The 17,467-nt window shown below is 46.9% G+C and overlaps 1 protein-coding gene and 1 long non-coding RNA gene across 11 annotated transcripts in view; one reads left to right on the top strand and one right to left on the bottom strand.

Moving 5' to 3' along the window:
* Window positions 1–17,467, bottom strand: part of ACACA (acetyl-CoA carboxylase alpha) — a 198,692-nt gene that overhangs the window by 14,242 nt on the left and 166,983 nt on the right. For all 10 annotated transcript variants that reach the window (XM_083587362.1, XM_083587369.1, XM_083587367.1 and 7 more), the window contains 4 exons: window positions 13,485–13,662; window positions 12,419–12,531; window positions 2,644–2,798; window positions 1,242–1,412 (listed from right to left, as the gene is read on the bottom strand). In XM_083587362.1, the coding sequence (XP_083443488.1) occupies window positions 1,242–1,412; window positions 2,644–2,798; window positions 12,419–12,531; window positions 13,485–13,662 (617 nt within the window). The remainder of the gene's footprint in view (window positions 1–1,241; window positions 1,413–2,643; window positions 2,799–12,418; window positions 12,532–13,484; window positions 13,663–17,467) is intronic.
* On the top strand, window positions 37–9,492 carry LOC310750229. The gene is made up of 3 exons (XR_014541997.1): window positions 37–217; window positions 6,122–6,212; window positions 7,941–9,492. It is a non-coding gene; the product is annotated as an uncharacterized lncRNA (long non-coding RNA).

The raw sequence follows: 17,467 nt of genomic DNA on the forward strand, positions 1-17,467 counted from the left end.
TGTGTGTGTGTGTGTGTGTGTGATTTCCCCCTTCCCCAAATATATTTTTCTCTTCCAGCGCCCCAGAGCACTTCAGAGGAGATATGAATCTATGTATCTCAACTGCCCTTCAAGTCACAGAACAGGAAGGGCGTAACAGCACGTCTGTGACAAAGGAGCAGCAGCTGTAGAGACTGTCCAGCATAAAATATAACCAAGGTTGAAAACAGAGAATGAGGTTCGTGATGTGAGGGGAGAGAGAAGTGAACACAACAAGCTTTCTTGGACAGGTTAAAATAAACAGAAGGAACACTAAGATGTTCCTTTTGGAAAGAGGCAGAAATAAGTACAGTAGTAGAACAGGATGAGTGAGGCCTCCCAAAATTCAACCGCTTCAAGGAAAATGCTCCTAAGCATCTAATGTGTTGGTTCTTGGCAGAAAAGCTGAACTGTGAGAGAAGATCCCTCTGTACCTTTAGAATCTACTCGCTGGGCAAAATCAGGCACAAACCAGATTGAAGATGTCTACCACAGAACTCTCCCACCCCACATCTTTGTTTTCCATGTGGAGAGAAATGGAGTTTTTTGTTTGGGGAAGTGTTCCACCCCTGTCTGCATCCCAGACACGTTTCTTGGGAAGAATGAGGTTTAACCTGGATTGAGTCCACCAAATTCTGCCTTGTGGACCAGCTGAATTCTTTGCTTTGTACAAATTACTTGGCGGAAGTGCCTGGTGTTTGTCAGGAATTCAAGGACCTCCCTCCCCAAAATGAAATCAGTGCGTTCTTTAAATCAGTGGTTCAAATCTGCTCACTTTTGAAAGGCTGCCATCTTGATTCAAAACCCACTGATATCTAGGCACTGCCAAAACCCTGCTCCTTCATTTTAGGAACTACCACACAGAATTTGGTTATGATATCATAAAGAGGTGTCCAAATTGCATAGGGAACAGACCAAGAGACAAACAACTCTCCCAAACATGTAAGACATGCAAATCACATCGCCTAACTCAATCTGCCTATTTTGCATAAACTTATTCTGACTTTGTTAGCCGTGAGGGGGCAGAGAAAGGAGATTTCCCCTTGTCTGCAGACCACTGGAAATTCTACACAGCTCCCCATCACCCCAACCTCAGCTTGTAGGAATCTGCCAGGCTTTGGCCCCACACATTCACTTTATAGCCATGAAGGAGGACTGTAAAGGCAAGACCTTCCAAATGTGGGCTGGATGCAAGCCAGAAAAAGGTATGCGTTCATATTTACCTTGACCGTGCCCTCAACTTCCACAAACCAGCGTCTTAGCATGGCCTGGATCTGGCCATCTGTCAGTTCTGGGTTGGCATCATGGATTTTCTTCTTGACCAGGTCCTCAAGGAGAAGGCGCCGGAGCCTCCAGTAAAAGAAAGTGCGGGATGTTTTCCACTCCAGAATATCCTGTGTGCATAGAGGGGGGGCGGGGCGGGCAGGTGATGAGTTGCAATGGACGTGGTGAATTATTTATTATTATTATTATTATTATTATTATTATTATTATTATTATTATTTATATCCCGCCCTCCCCAGCCGAAGCCGGGCTCAGAGCAGCCAACAACAACAAAAGCAACACAATTCACATAAAATCCCAATCGATTAATTAAAATGCATTCTAAAATCAACTCATTCTAAAATCAATTCAAAATCAAATGAATGGCAACCATTGGGCTAGAGTTCCGTGAAACTCCCCCCACACACATACTAATCCAAGAAAGGGGGAACCTCTGGTCCGTGGGCCTAACTTAGACCACCAGGCCTCCCCATTGGGCCCATGAGTCTACTTAGCCAAGACATACCTCCCTGCCCTCCAGCAGGTATGGAGTAGGTAAAGTCACAGGTCATTGTGATGACAGATGTGTGGCCCCAACCACCTTGGTAGAGCATGAGGCTCTTGATCTCAAAAGTCGTGGGTTCAAACCTCATGTTGGGCAAAAGATTCCCGCATTGCAGGGGGTTGGAGTAGAGGACCCTTGTGGCCTCTACCAACTCTTCAGTTCTACGATTCTATGAAATATGGCCTGAGAGAGAGAAGGTCCTGGGTTCAATCCCCAATGGGAATGTCCCCTGTCTGTAACCCTGGACAGCCAATGCCAGTCAATGTAGGCAAGAAGAATAATAATTTTTTGTACCCCACCCATCTGAGTGGGTTGCCTCAGTCACTCTGGGCAGCTTCCTACAGAATATACAGAAACACAACAGAACATCACACATTGAAAGCTTCCCAGGGCTGCCTTCAGATGTCTACAGAAGGTTGTATAATGTCTGTTTGACATCTGACAGGAGGGCGTTCCAGAGGGAGGGCACTTTGTGGACCAATGGTATCAGGCAACTTGCTGTATTCATGTTCACATCTGATGCCAAAGGGGTTTGTGTCCCTACTCCCTCTAGATTGCAAACTCTTTCCTAAGCGTTGCTAGGGATAATATCTTGAAACTCTCTTTTCCTTTCCAAAATTTTAATAATAATGCCGCATGGTTAGTATAAACCACGGCTGGCCACGGCTCCCCCACCCACCCCTGCTTCTTTGAAATTTGGGGCTGTGAGGACCTCCTCAGTGACCATTCAAAGGATGTCTGCGCACGCCGGAGCTTTTGACAGCAGCAGCATCAAGAAAAGGATTCATCGTACTTACCGTAATGACACCCTTCTCCTGCATCCGGCCGGGCGTGTCGTGCAAGTCAGCAAACTGCACTGCTACCTGATGGTAAATGGGAATTAGGAATTCCTCCCGTTCCTTCAGCTTGGTCTCCAGTTCCTTCCGCTCAGCTGGGCTTAGCTCCGGGGTGCCTGAAATCAAACAACAACAACAAAAAAGGATACCTGTCAGAGACCGCAGGGGAGAAGAGAGAGAGAAAAAAGCAGAAGGAACAAGACACAGGGAACAAAACAAAAAAAAAAAACACTCTCAGCTCCTCCACCCCTACAGCTTAGAAACAAGCATTTACTCGGGTTCCCTCACAGGCGAATAAGCGAGCTCAAGACCTCAGAGATCCCAAGGCGTAGAAGAAGAAAAGCACAGAAGATACTGAGACACTGTAGATGTCCCAAGGCCCTGAAGAAAAATAGGCAGAAGGTCCCAAGAGCCCAAAGAGCCCCTCATTTTCACACCATTATATCCTTGGCCAGTTCAGTGTCCTGCAATCCAACCCAATAGTTCTGATACAGAACAGTCAATCACACAGAGAGAGCGAGAGAGCAGACTGCATTTATAAAATGCATGCAAATCTACAGAGATCGCAGCTTCACATGCCATAATCTACGGTGCTTCCAAGAGCTAGATTTTGAATTTCCAAGCTACAGAGCAGGGTTGCAGGGAAGGAATTGAAGGACAGAGGATAAGGAGATGAAATGAGTTGGAGGGACAGAGAACAGCATTCTTCGGCGAAGCACAAGGATCTGTGTGGGACAAGAAAGAAGCACACACATATCCCTGTTAGACAATCCCACCTGCTTCATTCAGAAAATTCTGACCCTGTTGCTGAGTTATATAAGCTCCAGATGTGGTGGAACTCCCACCTGCCTCATCAAGCAACACCTGGAGAGCCACAGGCTGCCCACCCCTGCTTTCAGGAGATTAGGTCTGCATTTCCGGACTGGACCAATATCTACCCAGCCCCAACAAAAAGAACCCAATGGGTTAAATAACCTCCAATCAAACTGGGATCTGAATGTCAAAATACATGCATTCAGTTGATTTTTTTCATCTCACTCTGCCTCTGCAACAGAACTACTTTTAACTGTTTTCATATGTGCAGTTGTTTTTAACTGGTCTATAAATTCTTTTTAAGAATAAAAAATACAGGGCCAGTTTAGAAACAGCGCTATGCTCAGTGCAACATGAATGATGACCCATAAAGGCAGCACCATGGGCAGCTCACTGCAATGCGCTTGGCTACAAGGCCCACTCAGAGCTAGCACCAAGGACAGCTCAAAGCAGGGTGCTGATAGACTGAGTCAGTCACTGTGCGCCCTTTGATCCAATGAGGATTTTAATAAGCTTAGCCACACTCAACTATGGCTGGAATCTAATGCTGGAATTTGCATTTAACATTGTATGTGCACCTCGGAATGAAGCCAAACAGAAGCTGAGTTGGCCTGTGCACTGGAGCCATTTCTCCTGGGGGCCATGCTGGGGAAAACAAGAATAGCCATCGTGTTTCTTCCCATTGCAAATAGCAGGTCTTTGGGGAGGACAGTTCCAGCTGGAACCACAGTGGGCACACAAAGGCTTAACCATACACACACGTGTGCATGCAATTGGCCCACCACACTATTTAAATTAGCAACACGGGAAAAACACATGACAAGTGTTTCGTGCCGTTTGGCACTGAGGGGAAGGCCGCCTGCTCCCTATACATGCCATTTCAGAACCTCAGAGTAACCCTCTGCCCCTTCAGAGTGAGCCTGGCTTATGCCAAGTTTGCTACCGGCCAGTTATCTCTGCCTGTCCCTCAGGGAGGTCTCATTAACAACAGGAAAGGCCCCTTTTTCTAGGCCCCTTCTCTGAGGAAGGCAGGGAGGACCTTTTCAGTGGTGGCTCCCCATCTCTGAAACACTCACCCCAGATAGTTCTGCCTAGCACCATCATTAGCATCCGTTCAGTGCCAGGTAAAGACTTATCATTCCCCTGCATGGCCCTTGGTGGATTGAGCCAGTTCTGTTCTACTGTCAGTGTGCTGTCAAAGCGTCCTATGGCTGTTATTGGGGGAAGGGGCTGCTTTTTGCATGCTGTATAAAAGTGTTGGTATGATTTTTTGAATTTATTTTCTGTGGTGCAATATATTTAAGTTTTATGGTTTTAAATGTAAGCCATGTTTTAAATGTAACGCACAGCTAGCTACAAGTCTGCAACATTAAAGCTACAAGTCTGCAACAACAACATTAAAGAGCAATATAATACAATTATTATTAGGTCTTGTGGACATGCCAAGAGTCACTGATGGCTGAAGGATGAGGCCTACTGCACTTCTCCTGTCTATAGGAACCCCTCCCTGTCACCAGTCCTACCCACACCCACACCCCGCCACTCACAAAGGCTTGGTTGGAGAGCAGAGAGTAGGAACTGGAAAAGTGAGTTGAAGACCACCTCCCTAGCTCTCCCATGGATGCCTTCCACCATAAAAGATAAGGCAGGAGCCAACTACAGAGACTTTTCAGTGGTGGCACCTTGTATCTGAAATCCTCTCTCCAAGCAGCCTCGCCAGGGGCCCACTTTGTTGACATGTGGACAACTTGTCTACTGCTTTTAAGAAATGTTTTATTTTATTGTACTAGCACTGCTAACCACACTGCGGCCCAGGAACACGTGTTGATGAAGGTTCCGACATCTACGTTTGAATAAAACTAAAAGAAAATCCCCAAACCTTCTTGGGGAAAGCACAGACAGACAGACAGACAGACAGAGGCTCTTTCACAGATTTTTATGGGGTGGGTGGGGGGTTATGAAACCAAATTAATTGTGGGGCGAGCTGGAGATTGCTCATCCATCACCAGCTGTCAGTTGTTTAAGCCAGAGCATGATGGAGGTGGGGGGAGAAACAGGAGATCTTAACTGGAGTCACCGGGACACTAGTCAGCCTATTGGACCAAATAGAGCAGTACTGCTGACACTGACTGGCAGTGGCTCTCTGGGGTTTCAGGCAGAGCTCTCTCCCAGCCAGGGGTTGAACCTGGGGCCTTCTGCATGCCAAGCAGATGCTCTGCCCTTCCCTGGAAGATGCATGACACAAGCGGGGGGGGGGGGGAACCAGAGCGGAGGAAAGAAAGGTTTGATCAGATGCAAGGCAGGGAAAGGGGGGGTTAAGGCAGCCCCCAGAACCAGGACCTATTCTAAAGTGTGCAAATATACAACACTGACCTCTGCACGCAAATGTGCTGGAGTTGACAGCGTGTGAGATGCACATGCTTCATAACTGCAGCATTACATTTTCATGTTGTGCCGCTGCATTCTTCTAACATAAGCCAAGCGCACCTCAACGACTTTTACTACTACACTAGGAATCAGGTGTGGGAAGGCTACTGCTAGTGCCATAATTATTTTTAAATACAGTAATGTGCTGCCTTCTTTTCTATTGCTTTTTTTTAAAGAATCCCCCCCCCTTTTTTTGCAGGACAGCAGCAGTTGTTAAGGAAGCAAACACTCATGTATTCCAGACCGTCTGCCACCCTTGTGTTGTCGAGCCAGCCCCGGTAATGATCCAGGTGAGATTAACAAATATGTCAATGTCTATTTTCTGCTTAATTTAAAAGTGGCGTCTATAAAGATTTTTGGCTTCTGAACCCTCTTCTCCTGGAAGAAAGAGGTAACAATGAAGGATGGGGAAGGGGGGGGGAGAAGGGGAATAAAGAGTGATTATCCTATCATTGATTGATTGTCAGGAACGTTTCTTATTCACTGGGTATTGTAAAAGGCTAAGCTCTCAATCAATTCCATAAGACCCCTGTACAATTAAATATAAAGGAATAGGTTTCTTTCTTTTGCAGTCAGATCATCAGGCCTCGCACTTAAATGACGGGGAGGGCTTTTACGCCTGTGCAAATAAGAAAATCTTCAAGGGACTCCTGAAGGAAGCGAAGGATGGTTCGCACCGAACCTGTACAGCTAGGGAGCTTCACAGGGGCTGGCCTGCCACACTCAAGACTCAGCCCCTAGCGAATGCCAACTGAACCTCAGGGGTTGCATGGGGAACAACCAGAAGTGCCCCATCAGAGGATCTCAGCCATCAGGAATCTGTCCTTAAGTTTCATGGACTGGTAGATGCAGAGGAATGGTGGGAGGAACCAGCTGGGGAGGGAAGAAGGCTCAGAGTCTGGGGAATGGTGGAGAGATGGTAATGAGTGGTCAAAGGGAAAAGAGGGAGAAGACTGGGAGGAGGAGGTGTCAGAAGCTGAAGAGGCAACAGGGCTTAGTGAGCGGGGGGAGTCCGCGGCAGGGAGAAGTCCAGAATCAGAGGCAGAGGCTGAAGCAGCAGAGGAGGGAGGCCAAGAGGCAGAGATGAGTCAGGCTGGGAAAGAGTCACAGGTGTCTCCTGCTCTTGCTGTGACCAGCTCCTTTCTCTGCTGACTCCCAGAACCAGAAGAGCAATGAGGTGGGAGGAGCAAAGACAGACATGCAGGTGCAGTCTCCGACTGCTTGGGAAAAGCCCTGGGGAGGAGACGACATATGCAGCTGCTAGGAGGCAGGGACTTTTAGTCTCGGTAACTGATCTTCATGGAGTAAGACCACCGGGAATGAGCTGCTATGCTCACTAGGCCCAACACTCAGCCAAGTTTGTAGAGATTGTGCTTTTGCTAATAAAGAGATAACTCCCAACTTTGTACTGACTAGCATACTCCTGTGGCAAAAAGATATTATGGGACCAAGTTGTTTAGGGCATTGTGAATTAACACAAGTACTTTGCAACCAGTGCTACTCTCCACAGCGGGGTAACAGGTTGCCAGTAATCTGCTCCTGTGAGCAGTCTGGCTGCTGCATTCTGCGCTAGTTGAAGCTTCTGGAACAAATGCAAGGGTAGCTCCACATAAAGCGCATTACAGTACTCCAGCCTTGAGGTTACCAATGCATGGACCACTGGAGTCACCAGGCTGTTGTGGTCCAGGCACATTCAGGAGGATAAGGCTACCAATGGCTACGAGCCATGGTGCCAATGTTCTACCTCCAAGGCAGTATATGCCTCTGCATACTAGCTGACAGGAGTCACAAGTGGGGAGGAGGCTACTGCACCCGTGCCTTGTTCGCAGGCTTCCCAGAGGCACCTGGTGGGCTGATGTGAGACCAGGAAGGTGAGCTAGATGGGCCATTGGCCTGATCCAGCGGGGCTCTTCTTTGCATTCATGGATCTCTGAACACTAGTGCCGTTGAGAGGCAGGTTGCATTTGCAGAAGCTATCAGCACAGACAACTCACACACCTTGTTTTTATTTTTTAAAGGAAGATCCCAGAGCTGCAAATTTCCAACAGTGCATCACCCTACAAAGTCATCTAATGCCGAATGGCCATTCTGGAACTCCCAAAGTACCAAGCAGGCAATGGCGGGGGAGAAGATCACGAGTCTGAAGGGGTTTCAACTTGCGTTCCCTTTAAGAAAGAGATGAACGCTTTCTAGCAAGTCAAAGATGTTGGCTAGTCCATCCCTCCCAACCTGGTGTGTGTGTCTCATTATGTGTGTGACCTATTATCTTCAATAGGTCAACAACCCATAAGCAGCTGATCTGAGAGGACACATTCACCATGGTGCTGTGAGAACGTTTTTATTAATATTTCTGAACGTTTAAAACTCTTACCATATAACAAAATCTGTGCTTCTCCCAAGTTGTAACGGACTACGACCGAAAGCAAGAGGGCAGGTACACAACAGAAAAGTTAGAAAGCCGCCAGTCGCTGCGTTTCTTTCCATCTCTCCCAATTTCCCAAGCCAAAATAGCATCGAGAGCCACAATCTCGAATGCTGTTAAAACACCATACGGCGTTCATACAATAAAATCAATGCTAAAAAACTCATTTAACCTGAAAACGTGACACGCAAAGACTGATCTAGGCTCCTAGTAGTTCAGCATCCCTTATCTACTGACACTAAGTGAACGGAAACTCCAAAAGATTCCTTATATACTGGGTCATGCTATTTGCCCACCTAGCCCAGTTTTACCAACTCAGACTGGAAGCAGTTCTTTAGGGTCTCAGGCAGGGAAAGGTCTCCCACCGTAACTAATGCCTGATCCAGTTAGACTGGAGATGCCAGGTACTGAATTTACGAGCCTTCTGCATGAAAAACGGGGAACCTCAGTCTTGGGGTGGGTGTAACATACGTGGCCCTCCAGGCCTCTCTAACTGGCCCTTGGGATCCCGACAAGGCCACCTTCCTCACTGGCCCTGCTCTGCACCTTCCTCAAGTGATTCTACCTGGCTGGGGAAAGTGTGCATGAACTGAGATAGAATGCCTCTTGCTTGCTGGATGTATCAGGCCACACACACTTTTGCCACACCCAACACCTCTGGAAGGGTGCCCACGTGTGAAAGCACTCTCCACAAAAACACAGCTCTTCCCTTAAGGATTTCCGTTCAGTCTTCCAGCTCCCATCTCTGGCTATGGGTATATGAAGCAGCTCATTTTTGACTGCCTTACTGAGCTCAGGACCGCAGTGCCTTTTCTGTGGTGGCTCCCTGCTTATGGAATGCTCTTCCTAGGGAGACCTGCCTGGTGCCATCACTATCTACTTTTAGGCACCAGGCAAAATCATTTCTTTTTACCCAGGCTTTTGGCCGTAATCTGGAGGTTTTTTAAAAAAAGATATTTGTGATTTCTTTTAGTGGGTGGGATGTGGTAGGTCTGCCTTTTATAAGTATGAATGTGACTATGGTTTTTATTCTGCTTTGGTTTTTTGTGAGTTTTAATCTTTGTACTACTATGTAAGTTGCTTTGGGTTATGTTTTGTAAAGGAAAAGCGAATAGTAAGTGCACATAAATAAATGAAGGAAACTGGAAGTCTTGAGGGTATATAAGGGACAAGTTAAGTGTGAAAGGAGAATGGGAGAAGAATTCATACTCTGCGAAGTGTAAAGGCAGTAAGAGAAAATGCAAAATAAATGACCTTTTCCAGTTAGCCTCTTTATCAGCAAATTCTGCCCAAAAAGGAGAGACTGGATCACAATACTTCCATAGCCAACACCTGTACTTAGTTTGAGGGAAACTGAGCTGCGGAACTCATTGCCACAAGGAAATCACCATGCCAAAGAATTCAGCCATTTCAAAAAGAACAATCTCTCAATAGAAAATGATGTTCTTAATTGCGAACTGATATGGCCAAACTCTGTCTCTATCCACTACCATTTTGTAGCTGACTCCACCCCTATACCGAGTCTCTCCAGTGGGCCCCTGTTCTGGCCTGTGCCGTGGAGTTCCACTGGCTGACTGTACTGAATTAAAAACCACACTTGGCTGCATGCTGCACTATGGCCAGTTTCATATTGACTTCATTTTCAAACGTTGGCTTGATTGTTTTCGCAGTCACACATTCCTGATTAACCATTTCTGCCGACAAATCATCACCAGAAGACTTAAAGATAAATAAATCTCGTGAGTTTTTGTGGGTTGTTTTTTTTAATAAAAAAAAGCCTAACTGGCAAGCTCTAAAAAGTTTAAGCAGCCTAAAAGCGCTAGACACACAGCCTCACATCCCCCCCTGCTGCGCCAAAGCTCTTCCGCTTACGCCAAAGCTCAACACGTAACATTGAGTGACATTTTAATAAACACGAAACTAATAAAGATTTCGGTTACGACGCTTGGGAAAAAATTGATAATGAGCAGATCTGTGTCACATTATTCAAGATCTTCCTTGTGCTGCCCCCAAGCCCTCTCTGCCAGTGGAAACCCAGTGGCGGAGAGAGAGGTTCAGAAGGAAAACGCAACGCTGCCCTCAGATTCCCTCCACCCAGCCACCCCCCGCCCCACGCAAACGACACACAGATGCAAGAGCACCGTCCGTCGTCGTCCCCGTCCCCCCCCCCCCCCGATGTTGCCACAAAGCAGCCGCTCGGTAGAAATGATGGCGGCCATTCAGGGGTTAAGAGAGGCAGCGAACCCCCAGCTAATGAGCAAGTGTGCGGCAGGCTGTTGTAAGATAAATGGAACTCTCTGCGCTTCTGCTGGAGTCAGCATGAACCGCGGCCCTGCGGCTTGTTTGTGGCAAATGGAGTGCGCAAAATATCAAAGGGCAGTGATCCAGAAGACGACCGGCTTTGACAAATTTTAAATTGGCCAGAAAGAAAAACCGGCACACCAAAAAAAAAAATGGAAAAAAATGAGAGAGAGAGGGAGAAATTATGCAATTCGCTGTGTCCTACAATCTAGGCTCATCCTGCTTTTGAACAGCATTAGTGGGTGGGGGAGAATCACCACCACCACCGATGGCCCGACATTGAGAGCAATTATGAGCCATCTAAGCAAGACACTTATCAGCAACCAAAGCTTTTAATGCACACTCTCCCATTCTCTCTGGATGGTGGAGAAGGGGCTCCGCCTATGGTGTCACTGGTGGTGTTTTGCACAGAAATTATTAGCCTGTTTCTTTGGTGGGGGGAGATTGGCGTCAATAGATTTTTTTTTATAAAAACAAAACAAAACACACACAAACAAACCATGTTATTTAAAAAAAGGGCAGGGGGAGAAATTTGAAGCATCTTTTAATGGTAGTAAAAAGCGCTCTTTTTGGTTTTGTATTGATACCTCTGGAAGGCTGAGTGCAAACCAGGGTGAGAAGAAGAGATTCAGGGGATGTTAACAGCAGCTGAATCAAAAATGGGGATTCAGGGTGTGAGTTCAGCACATCTAATGCTCTGGTTGGGAGGAGTCATGTGTTCAAAATAATGTTCACCCTTGTGCTCGGACACATCCAGATCCTACGAAGAAAGGGCAAACTGTTCCTGGTTTGCCGTACCACAAAACGCTTTCAGACACAGCTTCAGGGTTCAGTGCAAAGCAGCCTAGCTGCAATGTTTGTGGGTTTTAAACCAAGCAGCCTAAATGCAACCTCCATACAGATATGGCACCAACATGCAGTAAGGTATTAAAAAAAAAAAAGTCATAAGAATGTAAGGGCACAAATAAGAGCTCTGCTGGATCAGGCCCATGGCCCACCTAGTCTAACGTCCTGTTCTCACAGTGGCCACCAAGATGTCTGTGGGAAACCCAAACACTGGACCTGAGCACAGGAGAACTCTCCCCTCCAGCAGTTTCCGGCAACTGGTATTCCGAATCATTTTTGCTTCTGAAAGCCACGCAAGTTGGTAGACATCACTGCCTCCTGGGGGAGCAAGTTCCATAAACTCCATGCTGCACGAAAAAGCACTTTCTTTTATCTGTCCCAGATTTCCCAACCTTCAGCTTCATTGGATGAGTTCTAGCGCAATGAAAGAGGGAGGAAAAACTCCACTTTCTCCATGCCATGGAACATTTAATAAACACTAATCATGTCACCTCTCACTCGCCTTTTCTCTGAACTGATACACTTTATTGAGTAGAGAAAGCACTGTATAAATCCCAAATATTACTACTGTGTCCAGGTCCAGCACTCCTCCAACCACCTGCCCCATTCCCCCTAATGGACCAGCCTCCACTGTAAATTAACGCAGGAACTGTAACTGCAGCCTCCAATCGTTTCCAAAAAATCTACACACCTGACCTTAGACAGGCCTTTCCACACAACACACTCCTCCTAAATGCTTTCTTGGTCTCTGCCTTACAATCTGATGAATAAGGAGTGGAAAAACACCACCAAACAAACCTTCACCCCCCATGATTCTGACAGGCAAAAGCCTCAAAATGGGCCAACAGAAGGGAAAAGTGGATGCATTTCTTAGAAACTAGCTGGACAGGTTTTTATTTGCACATGAGCAACCCCACCAACACTCACCAAGTCGTTCTGCCAGACGCACGTAGATGGGATCCACACGCCTCATTGTCTTCACCAAATCTTTCTTTCGGAACTTGATTTCCACTGTGCCTTCGGGCTCCAGAACCCCTCCTCTGAAGAAAGGGGGTGGGGGAAATAAAAAGGAGTATGTTCTCAAAGAGGCTACTCCATTCAAGGCTGAGTGCGTCTAGACTGGGAGGTGCCCCTCAGTGGGGAAGACCCTTCTCCCCCACAGCAAGCAGCCTCCGAGGGATCCAAACCTCATGAAAAAGAGGGGAACTCTAGCACTAAATCATATATTAGACTAGGATTTATTTGAGTGTGGCATCTGCCCTGGAGGAGGAAGCGCTTCATAACAAAAAAAATCCCCAGACCATGCATCCCTTCGCATTGTTCAAATTGCCAGACTAGGTTTCTTGGCAGTTTTATGCCTTAAAAGCAGCCTTACCGGACATGGTGCCCTCCTGACATTCTGGACCACAGTGGGTCGTGCCAACAGGGGCTGATGGGAGTTGTAGTCTGCTCCGCAAGCCACACCTATTGTTCTGCTTCACACCCTTCCAGAGCGGAATCTCAGATGCAGAGCCCAAATGCAGGCCTCTCTGTACAGTGGTACCTCGGGTTACATACGCTTCAGGTTACAGACTCCGCTAACCCAGAAATAGTACCTCGGGTTGCTTCAGGCTGAGAACAGAAATCGTGCTCTAGCGGCAGCAGGAGGCCCCATTAGCTAAAGTGGTGCTTCAGGTTAAGAACAGTTTCAGGTTAAGAACGGACCTCCGGAACAAATTAAGTACTTAACCCGAGGTACCACTGTATGGCCCTAAAACTCTCTCTAGGCCACACCTTTTCCCTAGCCACACCCCTTCTCCCTAGGCCACACCCCTCACTGCTGCAGTCAGGTGGACTTGAATGGGTCTGTCTCTGTAAACGGCAGCTTTTGATAGGTTGTTCGGACTCTCAACTTCATGATGATGGGATCTGGGCATCTCTCAGCTAGTTGGGCTTTTGCATCTCTGAGGTAGGCAAGCTGGGATGGAAGGAGGTGCGAGACTGAAGCAATTACCTGCTTTCCCGATCTGCGTACATCTCCATGTGCCGGGGGTTAATGGTGGGGTCGATCACCACCCAAGAGCCTCCTCTCAGCTCCGCTTGGGGCGGGATGTAAACAAGGACAGGCTGCCTGTACTCCCGCAAACCGTCCACGATGTAGGCCCCGAATTTCAGCACCTGGTCGTACATGTCTGCACAGGGAGGGGAAAGGACACAGGTGTAAGAATCCTTCAAACAGGAAGTAAGGCTGCGCACAGAGCCCACCACGGTTAACTCATGGAATTCACAGCTTCAGCTTGAGGTGACGTGGCCACGCGCCATTTATCTCCGACGGCTTGTTATTGCTTTTTAACGGTTAAGGGAGATAGATCCATGGCTGCTAGCCACATGGGCCAAACAGAACCTCCACATTCAGGGGCAGTCAGACTGCATGATGGCAGCCTCTGCTGACCTTGCACTGTGCTTGCTGAGGTTGATGGGAGCTGCTGTCCCAAACATCTGGAGGGTGTTTTCTGGCTACCTCATTGTTTTGCTTGTAGTACACAGGAGTGGCTGATCTATTAGGGCAGGCATGGCCAATCTTGGCCCTCCAGATGTTTTGGGACTACAACTCCCATCATCCCTAGCTAACTGGACCAGTGGTCAGGGATGATGGGAACTGTAGTCTCAAAACACCTGGAGAGTCAAGTCTGGCCATGCCTGTATTAGGGTGAATGGGGCTCCACCCCACCAGTCCCAGTTTGCCCTCAAACAGCTGCCACCTGGCCCTGCCTGGCAGCTCCCTCCTCCTCCATCTCAGTGTTGCCCTTTGTAGAACTGAGAAGTGGGGAGGCGGAGGGACAAATCTAGAACTAGTTGGCTCTATCTGCCATTGGCTCTGGCTCCCCCTACTGTTGGCCTCCCTGCCTGACACCCCCTACCAGACACTTTCGTGGGTTCATTTACAAGGTGGTTGTAATCTAATATTCCTGGTTATCGTGGGAAGTGAGGAATAGCGTTTTTTTTTTAAAGACTGCACTCCTGAAGGATTCCCAAGGATTGCTCAAATGTATTCTTTAACTGATGTTCAGGAGAACGGAACACTAAAAAAAATAAAAAATGCTAGCAGCAAAGAGGGGAAACTTTTTTTAAGGGGGAGTGAATGTCATCTCTGGGTGAAAAAGAAAAGATCCTTATTTTTTATATAAATATATATATAAGGGGAATGACAAATTTATTGCTAATTAAACAATCACTTTATTATGTAGTGCTAGCAATAAACCACTTGAAGCTCCTTTCAGCTAATTCCAATGTTAAGAAAATAATTGCTCAATTCAAATTATTTTAACCAAATTAATTCTTTAGGAGACATTTTTTAGTAGTGCTACATAATAAAATAATTGTGTAATTAGCCTGGCATTTTTCACTCCTGCCATGAGCGTATATTTTAACTCGGTAGAAGGAGGCTGGCCAAATGGGGAAGACTGCACTCCCTCCCTCCCTCCCTCCCTCCCTCCCTTTCTCATTTGCACGGAGACGGAGATTTTTTAAAAAAATAAAGAGAAAAGGGAGATGGGGCAGGAATGAATCAAAGGGAGCTTCCTGAATGTAGCTATTTTTGCATGGAATTCAATTGCAGACTGGCAAGTCCAGGCTACATTAATTTATACCACTACCACCCCCCTATTTAAAAAAATAATTAGATTTGTTTTCTTAATGTGATGGATGAACCAGATCATTGTTTGTTTTTGGTGAGCATAGTGTTCTGCAACCTTCCTACAGACCACCTGAAAGGATCTTCTCTACTGCCACCTGAGAACCTCTGCAGTGGGCAGTACTGAGCTAAATGTACCAAAGGTTTGACTTGCCTCCTATGTACATTTTTGCTTGTGTTCCACAGTCCCTCCATTGCCCTCTGTTAAACTAACAGGCAAAGGCAAAGGCAAAGGACATAGATCTGATGAAAGTAAAGGACTGTGCTACTGGGGAAGAAGTCCCAAGTATAGCTGGGCAGACTTACTGAAGGGGACACAAGCTTATTTTAGAGCAGGGATGGGGTACCTGTGGCCCTCCAGGTGTTGTTCGACTCTAACTTCCACCAACCCCAGCCAACAGGGATGATGGGAGTTGTGATCCAACATCTGGAGGGCCACAGGTTAGAGGAAGAGAATGTCATGTTATGTCTAAGGACGTAGGAAGCAGACTACTGGACATCTGGCTCAGTATCATGTACCCTGACTGGCAGAAGCAGCTCTCTGGGGCTTCGGAAAGGGGTTCCCCTCCAGCTCTATCTGGGGGTGGTGGGTGCTGAACCTGGGGGGTCTCTGCATGCGAAGCAGGGGCTCTAACCAAAGCAGAAGCAGAGATAGTTGATCCCTGTCTCTGATGGGCTGGGAAAGCATTTTCAGTTTTGACACAATGACCTCAGAACATTCTGCCACTGACAGAAAATCCTTCAAACCGTCCGGTGCAAAGTTAAAAGTCTAATTTCCCAGGCCACCGGAACAACCTTATAGGTTTGCACTGGCAAACACAGGCGTCTGGAATTTTTCTCTGCTCGGGTAACTGCACTTTCTCTCTCTCCCCCACCTGCTTTCTGACTCTGTCCATCAATTCTGGGCAACACTCAAAGCTCGAATCATCCTTAGCAGTTTGGATGGGGCTTCAGAGTAAAAATGACAACACACACACCAAGCAATACACCCATTGCGTACATATAAAAAGAGTCTCCTAAATCCATTACGCTCAGGTTCCACCGCGATATAAACATGCAGGTAATCAGAGTTTGTTGTAGTTGTTTTTAAAGGTCTTTTCATTTTATTTTTTTTCATTCTGGTCAAAGTCTCTGGTAACCGTTTCCCCTTTTTATTGTTATTTATAACCTGTCCCAGGGGGTGGGGGTGGGGCGGGTAAAATAATAAGTATAACATGAAAAACCAACTGAGAGCGACCCCGTAGCGCTACCAGCAAGGCGGTTTAATATCTTTGGGATTTGCATCCTATCAACCGCTATTCACGCTGAGCCCAAGACCCCGGTGCTAATTTCGAGTAAATTTCACGCTTGATGTCTCGCTGTTGTGGGTCACTGGCGGTTCGTCTAAATAAACTGCTTCCCTCCATCTAAATATTCAAGGCGTCCTCTTCCTTCTTTTTTTTAAAGAGGAAATAATAATTTAATTTTTGCATTATGTTGAATAGCCTTGCGGCTAGACGGAGCTCATTCGGCAAAAATAAACCTTTCCCACTCTCGATATACCTTTATTTATCATACAGATTTTTTTGTTTATATATGCATATAGGGATATAAATATATGTGCAAAAGCCAGTGTGTTTGGGGACACGTGTGTGTGCGTGCAACGGCTTAAATTAGACCTCCTAGGCCGACTTGTAAAGAGTCCCCCCCCCTCCTCCTCTACTAATGTCAATTCTCAACATGGCAAGAGCGATCTCTAATCTTTTCCTACTCATTACACACAATTTTGGAGTCATTTTACCCACGGCGCAGCCAAATCTTAGCGGAGTGTGTGTATATATGCATGTATTTGTGTGTTCTTAGGCGCACTGAGGGGTGGTATAATTGTTTATTTTCATTCTCTGCTTAATCCTCTGCCCCCCTCCAGCTCCCACCTCCCCCTACTGCCCAACATGGAAACCAAAATTGCAAGCGTTTCTCTTAAGGAGTGTGGGAAGATTGACAACAGATGCTCCCTTAACTTGCTCCCTGGGTTCCTCTGTCAGCTGACACTGGATAATGTCCAAGGTGATCGCCCTTTGAGGAAGCTTCTTCTCTGGAATACATGTTCCTCCCCACAGTGGAAGCTGGTCCATGAGGACAAATAGGGCACTGCCCCACCAGCCTCTGTCTACCCTTGGCTAGCATCCATTTGCCTGCCTGCTGCCTTAAAACCAGCCCAGAGGTGGCCCTTGCTATCAACTTCCTCTTCCTCATTGCCAGTTTTGCCCTTGTACAATGCGGCAGGGAGGAGGATGTGGGAAAAACAAGAATTAGTCAGTTTC

This window comes from Podarcis filfolensis (assembly GCF_964270895.1).
Source record: "Podarcis filfolensis genome assembly, chromosome: 15".
Lineage (NCBI taxonomy): Eukaryota > Metazoa > Chordata > Lepidosauria > Squamata > Lacertidae > Podarcis > Podarcis filfolensis.